The sequence below is a fragment of the Dromaius novaehollandiae genome, chromosome 2 (genome assembly GCF_036370855.1).
Source record: "Dromaius novaehollandiae isolate bDroNov1 chromosome 2, bDroNov1.hap1, whole genome shotgun sequence".
Lineage (NCBI taxonomy): Eukaryota > Metazoa > Chordata > Aves > Casuariiformes > Dromaiidae > Dromaius > Dromaius novaehollandiae.
In genome coordinates this window covers 126,344,505-126,368,049 of record NC_088099.1, presented here as the reverse complement: position 1 = coordinate 126,368,049, position 23,545 = coordinate 126,344,505, and the positions used below count along the sequence as shown (strand labels likewise).

The 23,545-nt window shown below is 37.2% G+C and overlaps 1 protein-coding gene across 1 annotated transcript; it reads right to left on the bottom strand.

The window, feature by feature from the left end:
- Positions 1–4,660: 4,660 nt before the first annotated feature.
- On the bottom strand, positions 4,661–23,232 carry PEX2 (peroxisomal biogenesis factor 2). The gene is made up of 2 exons (XM_026115187.2): positions 22,859–23,232; positions 4,661–6,899 (listed from the first exon to the last, which is right to left on the bottom strand). Exons 1-2 carry the CDS (start codon positions 23,111–23,113, stop codon positions 5,967–5,969), a joined length of 1,188 nt encoding a protein of 395 aa, XP_025970972.1. The 5' UTR covers positions 23,114–23,232; the 3' UTR covers positions 4,661–5,966.
- Between the last annotated feature and the right edge of the window lie 313 nt (positions 23,233–23,545).

Below are 23,545 nucleotides of genomic sequence, written 5' to 3'. Positions count from 1 at the left end.
ACTTGTGCCAGATCCTGTCTTAGAAGCAGGCTCTCTAGAAGTGGGGGAACTATTAAGATGGTAAGAATCGTGGTTGGATCGAAACCCCTCTTTGGAGGGTGAGGGAAGTGTTAGCGAGGTTGGGTTATAACAGTTATAATCTACTTGACCAACTCTACCTAAGTTTCGCCTGAGAATGCCTAAGGTGTTGGCACGCAAGAGATCTGAAGCACCATTCTGAAACTGCTCTCTGGCTGTACGTGCTATGATTGGCAGCAATAGGCCAAGCTACAATTATTTTTGTTATCAGCAGAAAGTGTCAAACAGCCTTAATACTTACCATGGTAGCCACCATATGACCCTATTCTGTGACTAGGTTGGGCTTGTCTTTTCTGGTTTGGGAAGGGATGGAGGAGTAAGAATAAGGAGTAAGAAATGAGCAAGCTGAATTGCTTTAAGAAAGCCCTTTTCACCTTGGGTGACAATGCTGCTGCCTCTCCCTTCTCATTGCACAGGATACCTGGTGTGTTTTAGATGCACCCCTTTTATCAGACTATCTGCCATTTCTCAAAAACATGAGTCCCCACATTAAGTATCTCACCAAGCCTTGCTATTCAGTCAGGACTGAGCCATGTTTGTTTGGCATCTCTGGTTATAACATCTATGGTGCTTCATCCAGCAGGGTGGATTCCAGCAGGCTGAGCCAGAACAAATCCCACACTCAGGTCCTCAGCTGATTATATGCACCATCCATAGGGTGCACTTGCAGCCTGCAGTATCGCTGCATAAAGTCAAATGCCACGGCAAATTGGTTGGCATCATGTATGCAAAAGAACTGAGGTTCTATTTATGAGATTCTGTTAACAGAAGCAGTTTTTTTAGTTTGTTTTGTTTTGTTTTTTGGGTTTTCCTTCTGTTTTAAGCAGCTGGATAGGGACAGCTGTGCCGTAATATTCTGCTCTTTGTATGAGCCAAGACAGCTTCCTAGGAAGTGCCTAACAAAGCGGAACAGTTGCCAACTTATTTCAATGACTAGTCTGCTCAAAAGAAGAGTTATAAAAAAACCCCAACAAAAATTGCTTTGGAATCTAAAATCGAATGAACTATTTTAAGTGAATGGTTTGTAACTCTAAATTAGTTTGCCACTTTCCATTTTAGTGTCATGAATACTAGAGTAAGAAATAGTTTGATGGCCAAACTATTGAAAAGGCATGATAACTGGCCTTCAAAAGAAAAAAAAAAAATATATATATATGTCTCTTAGGAAAGAAAAAGAGAGAGGGGGAGAGAGGGGGAGAGAGGGAGGGGGAGGGACACACTCTTCAGAACCTTCTGTTAAGAACTTTCATTTGTCAACTTGGTTTCAATCAGAATGATAAATCCCAGGTAACATTTGTAGTAATATCATTCTCAAATAAGGATATTCCTCAGTTTTCACAATATTTAGAAAATACATTTTTCATCTTTGTTAATACCTCATTTTCACCACTTTGCCCAAATCACCCTCACCCTTAACATTTCGCATTTATGAAGAAATAAAGACACATGTGCAGGCAACAGAAAAATCAGATATTCCTATTCCTGTCATTTTGTTTACAGAATATTGAAACTCCAGCCTCTGAGTCTTCCGTAAAACTAAGAAAAGACCTCTTCCCTCACAGGCAGCATGTAATGCAGCTGTTTGTGGAAACAGGAAACCAGCATTCTCAGACTCTTTCCATTTAAATGCCTCCTAAAATGCACCTTTGTGGTAACTGTTAATTTTCATTCAAATTAAAATATGGAGAGTTCTCTAATATGTTTATTAATATAAACAGTCTATTTCAGTTATGGCTTCATTTTCTGATTTCTCATACAACGAAGAGGCACACAAAGACATGCAACTCAGCACAAATAAAACTTAATAAAAACTTGTAACCCTCATCCAAGACTAAGAACCAATTAATAGTTTTGGTCCTTTAGCTTTGATAAATTCTAACTATTTATCCTCTTCACTGATGTACGTATGACTGCTCAGAAATACTCATGGTAGCTGAACACTAAAAATCTTTTGTTTAGAGAAGATGATTGAAGATTAGTATTTAAAAAAAAGATGTCAAATTTATTCCCTCTGTTGCAGGAAGCATCAGTAGATGTATCTTAGTCCTCTCTTATAGCATAGTTTTACTTGAAAATATATTGATTACAAGCACATTTTACCCATGCAATTATTATATAAATTAATTTATCCTTTGATTTAGCTTACAAATTATCATTTTTTTTCTGTAACATCTTCAGGTAAAACTTTTCTGCAGTTCTAATGTCACAAAACACAAAAGGACCCAGAATGATAATATAAAAAAGACATTTTTAATTTCACAGTGCTATAAGGAAGCTACTGAGTATTGGTTTTGTAGTCCTAAAATGCTAACCTGGTAGCAAGTGTTTTTTGAATATGGAGGTTGAAATCTTTGTCTCATCAATGTGAGTTTCAACTCCAACAGAGCAAAGTTTTCCACAAGTGGTAACAGGTTGGGGGAGGGGGGAAGGTGCAGGGGAGAGAAAAATCAAGAGCTGATGAAATGAACTGCTCTCTTCCCAAACCTTTTATTTCTGTGGGAAGCATGGTACCTGCTTACTTGCATGGAAAATTGAAGGCGCTCTGTAAAGTTAGCACAGAAACAAACCCTGCCACAAATACGAACGCAGTATTTGCATCTGCAAACTTCATAAAGTACCCTAAAATGTATGACATTCACTAAATACCCTAAAACAGCATCCTTCTTTTTGAGACAGCTAACTGAATGAACACTGGACTAATGGTACATAGCTACAATTGTGCTGTTTAAACAGCACACATGACCTTTACAAACATACACTAGCAAGTGAATATGATTTAGGTTTAGGTAACATTCTCCTGTATCACGGCTCCCAATTATTATTCAGGTGTAAGGCTAGCTTTATCATGACTATTAATGCGTCTTAACTTGAAAGTAGATTTAAATGTTCTTATCATCTTCAAAAAAAGATTATGAAAGCAATTGACTACATATATCAATAACTTCCTCCGTATACCATAAGCCTCCTATTACTACAGTTAAAATGATTTCTGTATGATGTTCTGCTCTTCGGAGGTTCTGAAACACATGCATTTGGGGTCAAAGCATAAGAGTTAGGCTCTGGATTTTCAGAGAGCTGTTCTAAGAGGGAGCCAACAACAAACAGTTCCTGGCAGGTACCTGTACACTAAAACCAAATGCAAGACAGAATCTTAAAACAGGGAAAACAGAAGCAGCCTTATAAATCTCTGCAAGATCAGTTAAGAGACTGGAAATATTTTGAGCTATTCTTAACAGACATTGAGTCTTTAGTAGGCCAGTCTAGGAGAATCATATGAACCTTGGGAGGAATCCTGAAGACATCAAATTGAAGACACCCTGTAGGGGAAAGATCTCAGGGCAGTGCAAGCTGTCCTATTTGTGCCATAAGAGAGAGTTTACAAACTTGGCCAATGCTAGTGGCTATGACTCTAACACTCTGACGATGAAGTACTACAGTAGTAAGGCCAACCCTTTGGAGTCACACGCCATTGTCAGTTAAGTATCAAAAGTTCAGGCCCAGAAGAAAGAGGGATGTCAATGGCAATATAACACAACCCACAGAAAATAGTTTTGACAAGCACAGTTTTCAGTAGGAAACTGCTAGTAACAACAGGTTTTGTACTGATATGGTAACAGAGACAAAAAGAGTAACAATGTCACTAGGATTTGCAGCTGTATGAAGCTGCAAGGGGCAAAATAAATCCCCCAGATTCAGAAAGTTTAGATAAACAGCAGGACAGGCAGATATGGAGTGAATAAGGAAGATAAAACATCCTTTAAATATTCAGGAAAAAGAAATATTACTAAATAGGAAAAAAGTCAACTCCTACATAAGAGGAACATCACACCTATGTATAGACAATTCAGGCACTCTGGATGCAATACTGCACTGTGACTTCAGGAAGAGTTCACTGGAAACAAGGGTTTGCCCCCACCGTCATCACAGAACATTGGATTTTGGATGTGTACAAATCTCAGTAAGGATAGTTAAACAGAGAGAGGTAGGAAGGATGCTGATAAACCTTTCTGAAGACATTATATCACCTCCAAGTCACGACTGCCTTTACATTTCTTTGGGAAGAGCTATGATGTGGTATGCACAGACAATTCATAAAGAACCACTTCAGCACCAGCTCCTGTTTCCAGGATATTCTCCAACAGACTTCCTAGTTTTGATACTTCTAAGGAAGATACACTTGTACCTGCTGGTTCAAATACCAACTGCGAGTAACTGAAATGTGGCAGGTTGCTGATGCATGCTGGCAAATAATATATTATGATATACAGTATCTGGAAGCAGTTGCTCTGAAGTCTCTGTTGATTCAGAGAGTAGTAGCAAAATTAATGAAGTTCTGAGCTGCCCAGAGAAACTTATGATCCCACTAACTATATCTAATTGCATCAGATGAAAGAGTTATGTGTCACTCTAAAGATCAAAAACCAGAATTTAAGATCTTCAAACAAACAGACTGGTACATTGTTTTAATCAGACACTGAAAATGTAATAAAACATTTCATAAAAGGAGATCAAAGGTACTGGATCAGTTGCTACCATACTATCTTTGGGACTGACTATTGATGATAGCCAATCAAGAAACAAGTCATCATAAAGTGATTTATTCAATTTAACTGTATTACATAAGATTTTAAGAATTTGTTTGAAGAACCAAAAAAGGATGAAATGTATTTTTGTTTTAATGAGACTGCTGGGTAGCATTTCCTGTAAAAAAGGACTACAATTTGGGTGAAGAAAGAAAGAAACAAACAAATACAACTCAAACTCACTTATAAAACCAGGTCAGAGAATAAATGGATAAAGTATTAAAACTAGGAATAATAAAACCACTGCAAAGCCAACAAACAAAACAAATAGCAATAATCTCAATCAAGAAGAGTTACTTTAAAAAAAATAAACACATCTACATGCACATATCTACGTTTGATCTGTTTTCTACGTGGTAGTGAGCTGCTAGTGTGGTTTGGCACCCAGCTTGACCACACCACAAAAAGAAGTGTGGCAAATCCCCATTACAGCATCTTGTGAGTAAACAGTTTTATCCACAACCTCTGATTTAGAATAATGCAGGTTGCATCATGTAGCTGCCACATTCCAATGGATGACAGACTGGGTCCTTCCGCTTTATAAGGAAGAAGTGGGAGGTAGTCATATGCCCCACCAAAGATCACAGGCATACAGCTGGGTGAGATCTAGAAGGTGCTTCCTATTTGAGCAGGCAATGACTATCTCTCTTATTATAATTTATCTATTAGGAATCTGTCTGTCTTCCAGATGGATCACTTAGAGTTTATGGTCTCTTAATTATGGTGGCTGAATTTGATGAAAACCATTAATAATCTACTGAGATGACACTTGATTTGCCTCCTTTTTTTCCAATGGAACATCACATTTGGAAAACTATTCAAATTGAAAATTATTCTTTAGACATGGCTAAAAAAATGCACCTTCCCCACTAAATCCACCTATTAGCTAATTTAGTACTGTGTTTGTACAATAAGGTTGAGAAAAATCACAAAATGGGTAAAGGTTCCTTGGGCACGTTCTCCTCTAACCTTGAGGGAAGTGTATCGCATGCAGCCAGGAAGTGGTAGGCTGCTAGGCTCTGTATCTAAGAAAGAAAGGCTCAACAACATAGGTGCACCACACACGGATTAAGTAGTCAGAGAGCAGAAGACCTGGTGACCTCTTTTCTTTTGCTTTCTTCAGAGAGGCAAGCTGGCACGGTTACTTCATAAAAAAATAATACCAGTAAAGACATGATATGTTACAACAAATCACAGAATTTCCAAAACCATCTTTCAGGCTATTTACAGTAATTTCTGATTTTTTCCTGTCATCTCTGTAATATAGTATTTCATGTACAGTATAAAAGCAAATTAAGTCCTCTATCAGGTATGCAATTCTGTCATTTCTATTCTATATTTCAGTGGCTGAACACTGTGTACCTCTGAGCCACACTTAGGACAAGTAAAATACATGTCAAACAAAAAGTTGCTTTTAATACAATAGTAACAAAAAACATGTGAGCAGCCAATGGTATGAGGCAGGGTAGGCCACTCGCCACATAGTGAACACTCCTTGCAGTGAGCTGCTAATGTGTTTTCACTATTGGAAAGACTTGCAATAGGTAAAGACCAAGAAGAAATTTTGAGTTTCAGTTTCTGTACATTAACAAGTGGTAGTAGATAGATCAGAAACTCAGCAAAGCCATGCCATAAGAGTTCCCTGTTCATGTATTCGAAACCTATCTCACGAGCACTTTGAGGCTTGGAAAAAACTGATCTAATTCCTAGAATACGTTCTGTAAGGGTTGCAAATGTTCCTTTCTGAAGAAAAATCAGAAAATTTAGTAGTCCACAAAGTTTAAGAAGTCCAGCTCCAAAGTTAATACAATGTTTAATTCTGCAGAAAGATTCCAGCTGACGATTGCTGAATAAATCATAACATCTTTCTTCCAACCATCGTCCGCCAACAGTGAAAATAAGATACCATAACTTCTGGTGTTTGCTCAGGGGTTGGTATTTCTCTGTCTGAGATAAATTATTCTTGTACTGAATATTCAGAATAGCCTGTCCAACAGTTGCATTCTTGGAATAGATAGTGAATCTCCACAATAAAAGCCATAAAAATGCCTTTACTTCTGGTTCAAAATGAGCCAACATCCCTGGTTTAAATCCATGGAAACAGCTGGTAAATTGGGACCATACTAGTTGCTCCAGGGCTTTGTTTAGTTCCAGAGCATCAAGCTGACTTATTCTGAGCACAGGATTCACACTCTTTTCATTCCCAATGCTGGAGGCCATGTCTTCACAAAAAACTTTCTAGGAATAAATATAAATAGATTTAGAGTTTAATGCGGCATTTCATATTCTTATTCTTATTAAAGAATAGAAAGTTGTGATACACCAAAACTGAACAACAACAACAACAAATGCTTCTTTAGATATTAATGTGCTATCAGGACCCGCAATAAGCATCTTTCAGTAAGCTTTGCATTACCAATATAACATTTCATCTCAGAATGACTCGCATTGGATTATTTCTCCAAAACAGTAACATTTGGTTATAGAAAAGTCTATATCCTCTACCAGATATTCACAAAACTTCACAGATTTAACATTTCACTATGAAAACTAATACATTCCTGGACATAATTTTAATATTCAATTACATCTTAAAAAGACCAGAACAAGATTTGCAAAGCTGTAAGACGTTTTATGAGAAAATAGGGAAAATGAGCACATCCACTAAAATCTAGGAGAGACCTAGAAAAATCTGGATAAAAATTAAGGCAGAAATGATAAAACGTATTAAATAAAGGCAATAATTTCTTTAATTTATAGAAGAATTGTTATATGAAATTAAAGAAATACTCAGCATTCAGACATAAATTATCACACAGTACATCACTGAAGCCTGCACGTATTTTCTGGAGTTTGTTGACAGGTGCAGCATTGTGCTACTTTCTGTATAACAATTTCCTGGCAAGATGATTAATGTGTACTACGAACTTCGATAAATGTATACTCTTCTCGTTCAAGGACTACAGAGCAAAATAAAATTATTTTTAAAAACTGCTTGGTTTAAATGTCATTACATCCGGAATTCTGTGAGTAAGAAAATAAATGCAATAAACTGCAAGAACAAAATATGGGTAACTCATCTCAGTGATGCACGATTGCGGGATAACTGATTTTTGGCTCTTTTTGTCCACATTAAAAAAAAAAAGAAGTGTTTACTAGGAGAAGAAATGATTACAAAAGAAAGCGCAACAGAGATCAGCTTCTAAACCAGATTCTTTGCATAACAGACAAGCAAGGGTCAACAGCATTCTGGAAAAAGTACAGAAGAAGGTACTTCAGATTCCTATTTACAAGAGGAAAATCTGCTATAACAATAGATTACTTTGAACAAAAGATTCTGTATAGGATCCTGTATAGGAACGGTTGCTAATGACACGAAGAGTACTAAAAACCTTCTCCAAACCAATAACCTGTTGTTGAAACTGAATGTGCCAAAAATTTAAAAAAATCAATTATAAAACATTTGTAGCATTCCTACTGTTTTCTGTATCTATAATTGGTCATGTCAGCAAAATATTGTGCAAACAAAGCTCACAGGATATATGATTTTGTTCTTAATGTATGCTGTAGAACAGAAGTTTCCAATTAACTAAGGCTGGCCACAGAGGTAGGGCATGAGATAGCACTACTTGGTTTTTGTCAACTCCTCCTCATCGTTAGCAAATGAAATATAGCTGAAGGTAGTAGAAGGCAACCTTATCGAGATTGACAGTGGTTGTGGCATGAATACATGCTATGCAGTTAGCTCTGTTAAGCCCCACCCATCTGACAACATACCCAAGCCCTGAAGCAACTGGGATTGTGTAACTTGGAGATGGGAAGGCTAAGAAGTGATCTGACAGTAATCTTTCACTTCCCAAAGATGGGTTACAGAGAAGATTGGGCTAAACTTTTCTACAACATGCACAACGAAAGAAAAAGAGGCAACTGGTCACAAGTTGCAACATGAGAAATTCCAGTTGGACATACATACATATATATATATATGTTTCATGTCCATGGTCCTTTATGGAACTTTATTTGAAGGAAAAAACTTCAATGAGTCTATCGGTGTGGGACGGAACTTTGACTACAAAAAAATGGGAACCACTTTTGAACTGCGAAGTCCAAGCATTGCTTGTAAACCTGCAAAATTTCTCAAAATCCAGCAAGCCCTCTTCATCGCTTTTTAAAATCAGAATCAACACTGGAAATGCTGTTTAACTGTGCATATTTAATGTTGCTTCCTGAACTGCAAATTAGCATATTGATTCAACTTTGGAGTCACTGATATGCAGACAGACTATATGAAAAGGGAAGGATACTGTACAAAAAATATAAGAATCTATTAATAAAGATACACTCCTTTAAAATCCTTTAAGCTGTGCTTACAATATTCCTATATAAGTATAGCTAAGGTTTTTTATTTTTTTTTTTTTGATCAACAATTAGGTAAGAATATTATCAATTTAAGCCATCAAACTGGATATTATTTTGTTCCTAGGCATACTAAGAAGTTTGTTACAGGTCATGGCTGTTAACTGGACCCTGCAAGCTACCTAAACATTATGTCCATATGATTTTGATTTTAATGGGACTGTGTGGGACTGCTTACTCTTATGCACATCCTGAAGTGCTCTGCTATACACTATACTTACTTCAGAACTTATTTAAGGCTTTGCTGAATTTATAGGCTAGATTCTGCACCTGGCACACCTTTCCTACTTATTTTCCATAGACAAACATTAAAATGGAAAATTTGAAATGAACATTCTCCCATTAAAAATACCTGCAGATGTCCTAATGATCTGAATAATGGTGACTACCTCTTCTGAGAGAGGAAGCCTAAATTATAATCTTTCTCCACTTCGCTATAGTGAGGAATTCCCATTTTATTCCTTATTTATGATATCCATTGTTTAAACTGATAGTGAATATGGGTTTCCCTTTTTATATTACTTCCTCACAAAATTCTTTCAGTGCTTTTTAAATTTTTTTCAAGTTGTACTGTTTTTACAAATAGTGGTCCGACAACAGGAATAGATGAGAAATCTGCTCTTTGTTCCAAAACTGAGTAATAAAAACAAAGCCTATGCATGCCAATACCTTTCATTCATACTTTTTAAAGTTAGTTTTACAGTTCATATATTGCTCTGCTACACAGATCTTAAACAGATAATCTTCTCCACTGTTCTGCATTAAATTCTGTTTTGTCAAGACCTTACTGGTATTATTCTTTTATTTAGTCTATTTAAAATTATTTAAAACTCAAGAACTCAGAATTGTAGACCCAATAATGAAAAAGATAAACATTAATGTTCAGTTAAGAATGCCATCAGGCTTAGCTTGTAAGATCAGAATTCAATAGTCAAAAAGTAGGTGAGGATAAACAACAAACTACATGTTATTAACTTGCTACACAAACACATTTTTAGACAAAATACTAAAGAATACTCCTTAAAAAGATTTCCTGATGATTTTATACTACCACAGATATCGCATGGAAAAGAAGAGTAAAAATTTAATTCTCAGAAAAAATAGACCTTTTCTCTCCTAAATAACCTGTATTTTGTCTGTTTTTTAAACTAAACAAATCAACAGTCCCACTTGTACAGCACACTGTACAACAAAACAAATTATTGTATATCACCGGGGAAATAGGAATTTCTTGTGGTATATATTAGTGCTGTTATTGAGCATTGTACAAATTATGAATGAATATATTTTATTTGCAAACATGTTATTGACAGAAATCTATCAATAGTAATGTGAGTATTGTCAACAGCCTGTCAATATTAATGTAATTATGATTAAGAGGATAACATGGATTATAGCTATAACACCAAGTAACATCTACATTGCTGCTATCAATATAAGCATTATTATTGAACTGTTCTGAGACTATCAGTATGAGATGTATTACCATCAGGCATATTTGTCAATGCATTCTGCCTACAAAAATTCTACATTTAAATTTACAAGTTTGTAAACTTTGCCTGCAGAAATGCACAAATGCAAGTAATCTCTAGGGTGCCATTTTTCCTCAGGGCTATTCCACTGTGGATCAGTAATCAAGGGGTTTCTCCTGTCTCAGTGCTAGTGCAATCTTATTCCCTGCTTTTCTAGCATAGTCATTAGAAGACAGATATATATTCATATGCAGAAGCTTCAAGCTATTTAAGTATGATTTGTTAAAACACTTTTTTAGAAGCCAAATAAAAATCTATTTCTTTAAGTCAGGAATAAATTCTGTTCCTTACTGCCCTAACTTAAAATTGCATTTAGATGCAAGAAGTAGCACCCCATTCACTTTAACGAGTTCATGATTTAACTGTTTTAGATAATCTCTTCTGTGCAGCCAAAGCATGTCTAGTCTGAGCACTGTACTCATGCAGAGCTGGAATGGATCACAAGAGACCATCTAATCCTAACTCAGCATAAAGGCAGGCTCAAGAATATCCAGACAAATGTTTAACTACCAAGGCAGCAGATTCCAGTTTCTCTAGATAGTCTGTTCCTGTGTTTTATAACCCTAATAATTACAAAGAATCACTTTCTAATATTCAACCTAAATCATCTTTATTACAAAGAAAGATGGTTTTCATCCTGCAGGAGAAAAGAATAATAAAAATGGAGCAGAATTTCCACTATGTCTGCATCTTTTCAAGAGGAAAAAGCAGTGAGGGGTGTGAGGGCACTGAACCATACACAGAAGACTTGCCAAACTACGGAATCTCCTGTTTCCTCAACCTGCCTGGTACTATCTTCCAGAATCAAACTATTACTATTATACAATTAGTTACTATTTAACTTGAGACCTTCTATATCTTCAGATCCTTTTCTGTCCCTTTACTGTCTGAATATTTAGTTCCTGTTTTGCATCCATATATTTCATTTTTTCCTCTTAAATACAGTGCCTCATGCTTGCCTGTACTGAATTTCATCCTGTTGATTTCAGACATTCTCTCTAATTTGTCAAGATTATTTTGGATTCAGATCTTATGTTCAAAAAACCCCCCCCAAACTTTCAACCCCCCTTCAGCATACTGACACTTCTGTAAGTGTGTGTTCTCTTCGATCATGCAACTCATTAATGCCTTTTCATCTTGACAGGGTTCTAGAGATAATTATTCTGTAACAGCAATTTTTCAACTAGATGCTGTTAATATCACCATCTAATGGAGATAGTATTGGTATTATGTTTTCCTAGCTTGTTTATAAAGGGAAAAATATCTTTATTAAAATCAAGCTATATCCTACCTAAAGTTTTCCCCTTATTTATTAAGCTTGTCACCCTTTCCAGGAGGAGAAACAGATTAAGGTTTTTTATGAGCAAGTCATGTCAAGCCATATTGGCTGTTTTACAGTCTCTCCTCTACATATTTTTAGACACTAATTAATTGCTAGACTATTTATTACTAAATCTTTCTTTGGAACTGAAACTGATAGTTTCAAAAGAGACACTTTGCTGGCCATTTTCATCCTCTGGGACACTAAATAAATAAATATATAAATAATATCACTGATGCCTAATTCCACAATCATTCTAAGATGAATTTTATTAGGATTTGCTAGTTGAGCACATCTATATCAAGATTCCTTAGGCTATTCTTTCTGTGCTTTGGTTCCACTCTTATTTCCTGTCTAAAATTAATTTTATAAAGTAGCAGGTCACAATTTACCTCTTTTATAAAGTATGAAATAAAGATTTCAATCTCTGAAAATCTCTTACTTGTTCTCCTTTCCTGTTTAATAACAGACACAGGTAATAGATCTATTCCTTTGTGCTTCCTCTTGCTTAGATATTTAGATCCTTTCATTGATTCTTTTTTTGTGCTCTGTTAATTGAAACTTATTTTATCCTTCAAAGTTACTGATTTTATCCTCACATTCTCATACTATTCTTTTACATTCATCCTTAATCATGTTGCATTATTTTTACTTGTAAAATTCCTTTTTATTTCCAGGCCACTGAAGAATTCCTGATACACAAAGTCTCTTTAACGTTTATTATTTTAGTTTATAATAATAAACTATTTCAATGCAAAGAAAAGACAGACTAAAGTCTGTCTAAAGTCCAAAGACTCTGACTACTAGAGCCATGCAACTGTTGAATCTTATTTTTCTAATGCCTATTATCTTTATCCATTCTCTCTGTCCTTCTTCTCTGAGTGAATCTAACATTTCATAGTCACATTCAACCTAAATTCCCTTCCACCTTTAGATTCTCAGTAAATCTTCTCTTTCAGTCAAAGCTGAACCTAAAACAGCTGGTCCCTTATCAGCTTCTTTGACCTTCTAAAACAAGTTTTGTCTTTACTTCATTCCAAGAACTAAATATTTCAGTCATCCTCTCCTGATTAGGCAGTGTACTGCAGCTCACACCATAGTCACTCTTCTTCATTTTTACCTCTACCTAGAAACATTCAACATCATATCATCCTAATTTAACAGCAAGCACATATAATTTTGATATAAAACACAGCACAGACTTCACTTTCCCTGACTGCTCTTTTTAAGCAGGTTTCATTACTGCAGCAGACATTATGAGAATACCTGTTCCAGAAGAACCCCAGGAAAACGAATGTATAAAACTTTCTGTACTTTAGATGAATTAATATATCATTATAAATGATAGAGAAGAAACACAGTCTAGAGAAAAGTGGAAAAAAAAGTTTTCAAGTAGTGAAAAGTTTGATATAGGACTACTATCAGCCCATCACTAAGGAACATTACATTATTATATATAAACAAAAAAAAAACATGTAGGCCCACAGAGCACTCCCTAAAACAAGATGCAAGGATTAAAGCACGACTTTAATAGACTAAATTCTGCAAAGTCCTAACATTCAGATCTATGGCCCAGGTAATAATATGCTGTGGGCATGCTATGAACCACAGCCCCTCTAAATAAATCATTAACATGAGAGTTCCTCTCTTCTGCAGGAGCTACAAGGTATTACTGTTACTGTGGATTCAGTGATCACCATACTGTGTGTTTGCCAGGGAGAGTGAGAGCAAGCCAGCCAGCAAGTAAAGCAGCAATATGATGAAGACTGGAATTACAGTGAAGACTTTGGGCTTCTGTGTTGATACCCTTGGTCTCCTATCTCTCCCCTTTTATGTTAGCAAGGTTAGTGTACCAACAGAGAGTAATGGAAACGATTTTTTCACCCACCATATGAATGCTGAGATTTTTTTTTTTAAATGGAATTTTTTTGGGGGGGGGGGAGGGGATTTATTCCATTTAACTTTCCTCTTCAGATATTCTCAATGGTAGAGGATGTTCTACATGTCAGTTTGAAATCATTAAACTCTGAAGAATAGAAATCAAACCATAGGTATTCAGTTAGCTATAAAATCTCCCCTTACACAGCACAAAACTGAGACCCTAGCTAGTGAAAACCTCCTTGTGTCTTACTATTAATTCTTGTCTCTTTTTTGCTTACCAAGTGTAGAGAAAAATATCCTCAGATCAAAGTCTAATTGGGAGCCCCAACTGTGTTGTCTCTTAATCATTGTAAAATTAACTTATCACTAGATCATTACCTCAAATAACCTTACAAAAGATTGATTTTATGTTCCTGTCTGGGTTTCTATACACTTGAGTTAAATACCTATCATTTTTTAAAGATCACACAGAAGATTCTCTAACCATTTGAAATAACTACTAATACTAATTGAAATACTGGTAATACACTGCAGTCACTGAAAGTATTATTTATTTCTCACCATATTCCTGAGAGGCAGAACTATTGCTTTGAGAAACAGAGAAAGTAAAGGAAAACACTGGATGACTGAATAACAAGTCAATTCCATAGATGAAACTAAGGGGTGTTTTTTTTTTCTCTCTCTTCTTCTCCACACTACGGAGGTTGAATGAGCAATGAGTAACAAAACCAGTAATCTTGACTGCTATAGTTACATTTAATGCCAGAACATATAGAAGACATTCAAATCACAAACTGCCTTTCAGAATTAACTCAGTAAACTTACATTTCATAAAATGGGATACAAGAGATTAGCCTCTGCTAAATACATGGAGACAGCAAGAAAACATAAAGGTAGCTCATTGACTTATCTTCCATAAAATAAGTGTACTTGCAAGGGTTAAAATATTAGGGCTTCAAGGGACAAAATCACAATAAGCTCAGAAGAGCCAGAACTGATTCAACAGCAGTGAAGAGCAGTAGGAAAGTGGTGCACTATTAGAAGCTGTGCAACAGTCATTTCTGCCAGTATTTGATGGAAACTGAAAATCCTGAATAATACATTCTCTAGAATGCTTGCAAGGAAGACTATCATTGGCCAGAATTAAAAATATTCTGAATACTAAGAGCTTCCCTGGACTTCAGAGAAATTTGTGATCAGTCAATACTTTTTAAAGACAGACTATTTGAAACAAACAACTAGATTTAATTGCCTAATTGCTGCATAACTGATATTTAACATATCACCTCATAAAGTTTGTGATGTTAAATTTACAGCTACAAAATATCAAAGATAAGTATACTTGTACTCCATGCAGTTTGACATGAACAGATAACATCATCCTACTGAATTTTTGGATATGGACTTAATTTAATTTATTAAAATAATTAGGAAAAGTAGGCAATGAGTCATAGGTTCAGTCACTCTTCCTTTCTCTCATACTCCATATCCTTTTCTTCCTCTGTCTTCTTTCCTTCCCCCCCCCCCTTTGAATCATCCCTCAGTATGTCAAAGTCAAATTGCAAACTCCTCTGTAAAGGGACATGTCCATATTGTTTGCAAAATTTCACTCCCTATTGTATGAAATTAAAGCAAGCTGCTGTTCCTTTTAAATAACTCCAAAAGAAAAAAGGAAAAAGGAAAAAAAAAAAACTTGACAAAACAAAGTTGCATGGTAACTTGAGGCTTTCCAAAATATGTGGTTCAGAAAACCCTCAAACACCAAGATGAAGAGCCAAAATATAAGCCCACACAATCTTAACTCTCTTTGAAACTAGTAGAACCTCATGGGAATTAGCTGGAGACATGCCTTGCATTTCACTGTTGCTTAACCTAAGTGGTGGAGGGGTCAGCTGGAACAGTTTGGCAGAGCTGTTACTGTGATGCTTAACTATGAAGGACCAGCCCCTTGTGTGGAAGGAGGTAACATCTCTTGATTAAACCAGTATGTTTATACACTTGTATGTTTATATGTCAATATGTATAAGCAGCACACAAAGAAGATACAAGACCCCTCGTGCTACAAATGTAGGTCCTCAGTGAACTGAAGTGTTGAAGATCACATCAGCAGATGACAAGGAGATCTCTGTACTTGAAGGGACTTTGGTCATGATGAGGACATGAGGTCTCTAGATATAATAATGTATAACAACGTATATACTGCATTGCATCTGTAAAAGTGAAAAGGATGTAAAGCTTAGTAGATATGCCATCCTTCAGTTAAGTAGGTGAAATACCACACTGTGGCAGAGGTATGCAGCTCCTTTTCAGAATTGTTCAAAGATAAGAGCATGAAAGCATGGCTGTCAGAATGCTGTGGGCAGCTACAGACATAACTCTTCCTCTTCTGGTTACTACTACTTACCCGAAAAGTTGGCCTTATGCTTAGCAACATATGTAATATGTACGTGTTTTACTGTCATAAGGGCACCGTACCTGACATAGCCTTATTTGTTAAGCGTAGCGTCAATCCAAAATCTATGTTTGTTTCTGTGTCATCCCTTACCCTTCTTCAATTTGATACTAACTCAGAAAACTTAATCACCTAACTTAAATTCCCAGATCACAGCTCTGTTGTCTTTTGGTTCTGCCTGTGCTTGTCTGATCCATATGAATGGTCCACCTAATAGCTATGGAGGTGTCAGGATGAAGATTGAGAAGATGTGTAGAAGGGATTCAGAAACAATGCCTTTCCTACATACTCAGATGCAATTTACCACAGATGGCACAACTCCTCATTTGCAAAACGCACAGCCACTGCCCAAACTGTATTCCATCTTTCCTCCTTTTTACATAGATATGTATAGTCATGTATTCAGCCATATACAAGTGTAACAGTGCGAATCCATGTACTGAACTGCAGGAACATAATGTCCTTTAATCTTTTATTAAAAATATCTGTTAGACAAGAAAGGTAAAATTTGCCCTAAATGCACTGTTAATTAACTGCTATCCACACCAGTACAAAAAGGAGGACTGCTTGCAAAACCAATGCTGTAACAGACAGTATATATTTATGGTATGTTAAAATCAAGAAGGCCTGGCATCAGGAAAAAGGTAAGCCTATTTAACATCACTTGCAAGTTTTGGCCTTATATTATATGGCATAACTTATGAATGATTAGATCTAATTATAATTAAGAACTCTTAGCTGCTGGAAGGATAAAGACAGGCACTTTACCAGATGTACGTGTCTCATTTTTTAGGCTCCAGTAAGCTGATACAATTTCTGACATCTATAGTCACTTCCTCCTGTCTGCCCTCAGCAGTGTATTCCTGCCCTTTCTTATAGGCTAGTTCCAATGCTCCTTTGACTCTCCACTGAACTGTTTTAGAACTGTGTTACTATGTTAAACTGGCAGAAAGCAAATCTTTTTAAAATGTATTTATTTTTCAGGAGCCCTAGTACACCAAAACAGGTCAGCCCAGCATCAGGTAAGAGGTAAGACGTATGCAGTATCAGTAAAAAATCAGCACTGAGATCAAGAAATAAAGGTAGGATGATAGTAGCCATGAGACTGGCTGCCTTTGAATCTCAGCATTGTACTCTTAAGTCTGCTACCAGTCAATACCAAGACAAAAAACTGAGCCCTTTATTTGACTAGCACAACTGTTCTTATGGTCTTCAAACCTGCTGAATGGGCAAAGATAACACCAGAACACTGTAAATCTGAATAATGAAACTTTTTGCTGTCTTTTGATAGTGAAAAGAAAAAAAAGGAATTATTTGCATGTGTCAGCTGTAGGATGCATGCATATTTGCTAGTGAGAGGCTACTCTGTTTAAGCAAGGAATACTATTTGATTCCTCCCCATTCTTACCTTTTTGATATGATTGTACTTTGAAATGTTTGGCATACACAGTGACTAACGGGTAAGTTGGGAAAATGAGATGCGCTCGGTGTCCCCAAATCTTGACAGTTTTATTGCTTGGTAACTTTAAGCACATGAGAGAAGACTGATATGCTTTCACCACACTCTCTTCAATGCGATAAATACATGAGCATTTTAGAATCCAGTAGCACAGTTGCACACACATATTATAAGTAGTGGTTTAGAAGAGGGATAATCATTTCCTTGCTATGCAGCCTGAGCTGTACACTGATTGAGGGTCTACAGTCCCCCTGCAATTCCAAGGCCCATTCTTGATTTAGTTATGCCCCACAGTGTCACAGCCCTACATTAATTTCATTTTCCTGGAAAAGTCTCCTTCTCCATGCCAGCCCCCTCCAGTGAAATGTGTCATCAGTTCCTCCGCTTACAAAATTAACATTATTATTTTTTAATGTATTTCTTAATACAAAGTTTAAAAATCTAAGAAAACTATTTCCCTTTCTTCCTAACCCCATTGCTAATATTACCAGTCATGGAGATGGTGGGAGATAAGCAGTGGCAGACACATTACTTTTAAGATGGGTTTTCCCCAGGCAGACACGGATATGAACACAATGAATATGAACCTCCATCAGTCCCTTCTTGCAGGGAAAGAAGGAATGGCTCAGGCCCACTCAGGCTAAATCCATGAACAAAGAGCTGCACCACTGTCATAATTCCTTTCTCTTTCCATATCATATATTTGTCCTCTTTTTCCTCCACTTTTCTCACTCTTCAGCATTACATACCTAAAATTTTCAGAAGCCATAAACTAAAGGTAATGTAAAATAATCCAACTCTTTCTGCAATTACACAGATGTTAATCCAGAATAAGTTTATTGGTAGTCCTTGAAGCACGTTTCTTATTAAATACAGTACTGTCTTTCAATATAACACTTCATGTTTGTCTATTTTTTATTATTATTATAGGAGCACACCACACATACGAGCTACATTAACAAACTTGCATCTATGCCTAGAAGTTATCAGTTAGTGTTAGCTGGAGAAAAATTATTTGGACACAAATCATCTTACATCTTTTCGATCCTGATCTCACTGAATAAACACAAAAATTGCAGGTGCAAGATTGCTGTGGGAGTTTTGGGGGAAGGTGTTGTTTGCTTGTTTGTTTTAAAGAGTAGGTCATTATAACCAACATAGAAACACAGTACATCACGTAATAAACTACTTACATCTTGACCTAAAATTGGTGGCCTATTGGTCTATTACTTAACTAATTACTAATTTTTCTTTAGATATCTATCGCCTCCCTCCTTTCCTTGCCCCTAGCCTACCTTAACCTCGTAACTTTTTAAATATGTTAACCATCCCCTAAAAAAAACAAAAAACCAAAAAAAAAAAAAAACTTTCCTACTTTCTCCCATTTTGAATATGTAACTATGTGCTGGATTGCTACTGCAAGATATATGTTAATAGTGGATGTGAATATCATTCCCTCATTTATGTTTTGAAGAGTAATTTATTTTACAATATATTTTTTAGTATTGATAGTATGTAGTCATAAACTTGTTTCATTCCTTCCTTCCCAAATATTCTCTGAGTAGCAGTCTTTAGCAACTTTCAGGACCATCGCTTTAAAAGACAATAAACTCTTAAAGGATTAAACACAGCAAGAGATCAAATATCTTTCTTGACCTGCACCAAAGTATTTGATGTCAAAGCACAAATGGAAGTCCTTGGATTAGTAACAGTGTCAAAAAATATCACAGTAAAGAAATTACCTTTCCTATTCTAAGAAGTTTCTAGTCAAGTCATTATATAATAATACCTGTTCACAAGTTTTAATCGAGTTTTATTTAGTCCATCACAAGAACATTTGCTTCCTACACATCCTGAATCACAGTAAGTATCAAAACATCTGTGAGTGATTACTTCCTCTAATAAAATAAGAGATATCTAGAGCTTCGAGAAAAAGAAATTCTTCTAAACACGCGACACTCCAAAGGGAAGTTACTCTACTGAATAACTCTTTACAATGATCAATAACTGAAAATGAAATATCTGTCAGGCCAAATTATTTTTACCTACACATACTAATTTAATAATGCACCTGATTTAAGTCATAAGTTATCATCCAACAAAACCTGAAATTTAAGTTTTTGCATTTTTAAATCATCATCATCTGCAAAGAAAACTCTCTCCCTAAATGATGAGATTAAGTTGAATCGGTTTCACCTATTTTATTAATAAACCTTTGGATCCTTAAATTCATGCTGGGTGTATCTAACTTAATCCTCAGTAATCCACCAGCATGAACTGGGGCATGACATCCCAACTACTTGACAGCCTCTTAATCAGTGAATGGATTTATAATGCATCTGAAGGCCCATTACTTGAGAGGTTAAACTTTTCTTAAAATAAATTCAGAGGATGATATTTTATGTGCTTGTATTGCTGTACTCAGAGTTCTAAGGAGCATTTGGAGAGATGTGAGCATGAGTTCATTCAGATAGCTACAATTTCACCATTATTACTCTACAGTTTTGCAACATTTCTAGCAAGAGTAAAGGAAACCTAGGCACTCATTCAATGAAATGTCTAATTATAATTATTTAGGCAATTGTATCAACATTAAAAGTTTCAGTTTACATTTTAATGGGAATTCATTTCCTTCATCTGGGTTCTCAAAAGGATGAACAAGAACACAAGACTGAACTAAGGCAGTCCTAGAAGGCAAAAGGACTTATCAAGCAGATGCAGAAGTCTAAGCTAAAAATTAATTCAGCTGTTTTGTCCTCAGACTAATGCACTTTTATAAATTTTATATTCAACATACACATATCCACTTGTTATTTAAAAACTGCAAAAAATATAATTTATATATATATAAAATATATATAAAATTGTTACTTACACAAACACTCTCACCCTCCCATAATACAACCCAGACTGGAAATCATGACAGAGTAGGTAAATATAAATAAGATAGTTGCAAAACCTTCATCTATAATATCTGTGAGTATATTCCTCTTCTCAGCTCACTGAATCTATCAATAGCCTAACAATATGGAGAACACTATAAACATCATGATAATTAAAGTGTAAATATGTAAGCTAATACGAGCAAAAAGGAAGGTTTTCAAAAATAATAATCCAAATTTCATGTTGATTTTTGGATAACACAAAGCTTGCACCATCTGGCTGACCGTCAACCTTCTGACGAATTTTAGTAATGACAGTAAGATCTACTTTACCCAAAAGACAAGAGAAAGTCCTTACAAAACATTACTGCAATGTATGGGATAGCAAAATACTGGAAGAATGCTTAAAAAATGAAAAATGTATTACAATGATAACAAGCATTCACTACACTATCATACTGTTCTCCAAAACATGGATGGTGATGCAAATTCATCACTTCAACAAAAAACGCTCTTTCAACTGTGAAAGAAAAAAAAAATCTAACATTCTAAATAAATTCTTTAACAGTATGCACAGAAAGTGACACGTGAATCTAGTTTTATTTCTTTTCTTCACAAAAATTAAATTGAAATAAGTTTGAACTAGCCTGTTTGTGGTGTAACAACCTAGTGCAAAACACTGTCTTTTCTTCACATACACCACCAAAGACACAAATGGTGAGGTATTCTTCCTGAAGTACATGGGCAATATAACTTTTTAATTCCAAGCAGATATTCTTCTAAGAACACTAGTCACAATAATAGGTGTTCCAAGACTGACATGATCCTCTATTCCCATAGCAAATTCTAGCAGAGGAATTAAAGTACTAGTGTCGAATCCATCCAACACTCCTGACATTATGTATGGGACCTACTGGTCTATTCTATTTCTACAGAGAAACAAGCCTTTTTTCTTCTTCTTCTTCTCATAACTGAAGTTAATCCTCTAAATCCGGACCAAGTAATTTAAACTGATGACTTCATGCAGTGTGAACACAGACTGAAACAAAAGAATTCAAAGGTGTGAGTTCTGTTACTCCCCTTTACAGTCTTTTTGTTAAGCTAATTCCTGAGCCAGCAATGACACTTTAAATATTTTCTTACTAATTATTTCATTAGATAAACTGATGATGATGAATCCTTCTAGGAAGTGAAGAAGAAAATGCTGATGAGAAGAAACCCAGACATGAAGAGGAAAAAAAAAAGTTGGTAGGAAAAAAAAAAAAAAACACTGACTGATGAAATAACTTTGATAAAGAATAAAAGTAGTAATAGTCTGAAAGTGAACACTTCATCAGCAGTTAATGCTGAACTGCATATAGGTTCCAAAGAAGTCAGTCCAGAATTCACTAAGTTCCAGTAAAATCAAACAGATAATAATGTTCTGGAATCAAGCTCCCCTATAAACTGGGCATATTTCATTTTTGACCTTGACGCACACTTCTGACTGACAGGTGAAAGGTGATACAAGGAATATGATATGGGATTTAAAGGAATACACAGTCCTATGTTTTCTGGTAGTGACTGTAAGTGGAAATCATCCCTCTGCCAAAGTAAGTTGGCCATTCAGACTAACTCTGCCTCAACTTTGTTTGTCACAAACCATTATTTTGCCATCAAACACCTGAGAACTGCACAAAACTGACTTAACAGAAAGCGGAACGGAGCCACCATCACCTTTAGCAGACAATATCTATGAACCAAGGACAGACTTTTAGAAGTCTTTAAATGTTTCATTCTCTTAACTAACATCAGATTAACAATTCAAATGAAAAATTCCCCTCCGGCAAAATATTATGTCCTTTCCTCTCTACTTACCACCTTAAAAGGCTCCAGTATTTCTTACCTTCCACTTCGGGCCTAACTGGCAAGCTATAGAGTGTTTACATACTGAGGTACACAACAGCTGAAACCGCTTCAGCGGGATTCATGAAACTCAAGATTTTCAAAAACCGGGGCAGGAAGGCGCCTCTCAAGCCGAGCCGCGGCCCCGGCCTCGCTGCCGCAGCCAGCCCGGGAAGGCGCGGGCGAGCGCCGGGAGAGGGCCGGCGCCACAGGCCCGCCTCCGCGCCCGGCTCCGGCCCCAGCCCCAGCCCGGCCGCCGCGCCCGGCTCCCGCGGAGGCGCGGGGGGGCGGTCCCCGCCGCCCCTTGGCTCCCTCCGCGCCCCGAAAGCGCCGACCCCTCCCCCATCCGGCCGCCCTCGCCCCGACTGACCTGCGCCGCCGCCGGGGCCAGACCGCGGCACCGAGGGGCAGGCGCTGCCGGACCGCGAGGGCGCCAAGGGCGAAGGGGGCTCTGCGCGGCGACAGCCCGCGCGGACGAGGCCTCCTCCGCCCGGCCGGCTCCCTCGGCCCCTGCCACCGCGAACCGCCCCGCCAGCCGACCCTGACAGCCCCGCGGGCCACAGAGGCAGCTCCCGCGGCCTAGAACAGCTGCAGCACGGACGATAGATATCGCAGAGAAGCACATAGAGCGGCCTTGCCTACGCAGGAAGTAATCGCAACGACGGAGATGGCGCCCTAGGGAAGCTCCCGCGGCAGCGTTCGTGCCCAGAGAAGGGACGGCGCGGGGCACTTGACTGACGGGCCACAGAGCAAATCACGCGGCTCAGAGGGGAGGATGGCTAGCCAATGGGGAGAGGGCGGGGGACGGTGCCGGGGCCGAGCGTGAGCGAGCGGCTGCGTAGGGTGAGCGGGGCGCGGTTGTGGCCCTCCGTGCTGTGTCCGTGTCCCGATCCAATATCGGGAGGGTTTCGTTACGATCCCAAGGACGAGATTAAGACGCTAAAACCGGTCAAACATCGTACAACCTTTTAACTTTATTTTCCACGAAGTGGGGAGAAAAGGTGGGGGGGAAGGCGAAGGGGAGGCGAAGGGAAAAAGGGAACAAGGGTAAAGGGAA

Coding starts and splice junctions, on each gene's coding strand:
- PEX2 (XM_026115187.2), bottom strand. CDS start 23,113: ATGTGCTTCTCTGCGATATCTATCGTCCGTGCTGCAGCTGTTCTAGGC. Junction 6,900..22,858: donor TGGCCCCGGCGGCGGCGCAG/GTCAGTCGGGGC, acceptor ATTTATTCCTAG/AAAGTTTTTTGTGAAGACAT.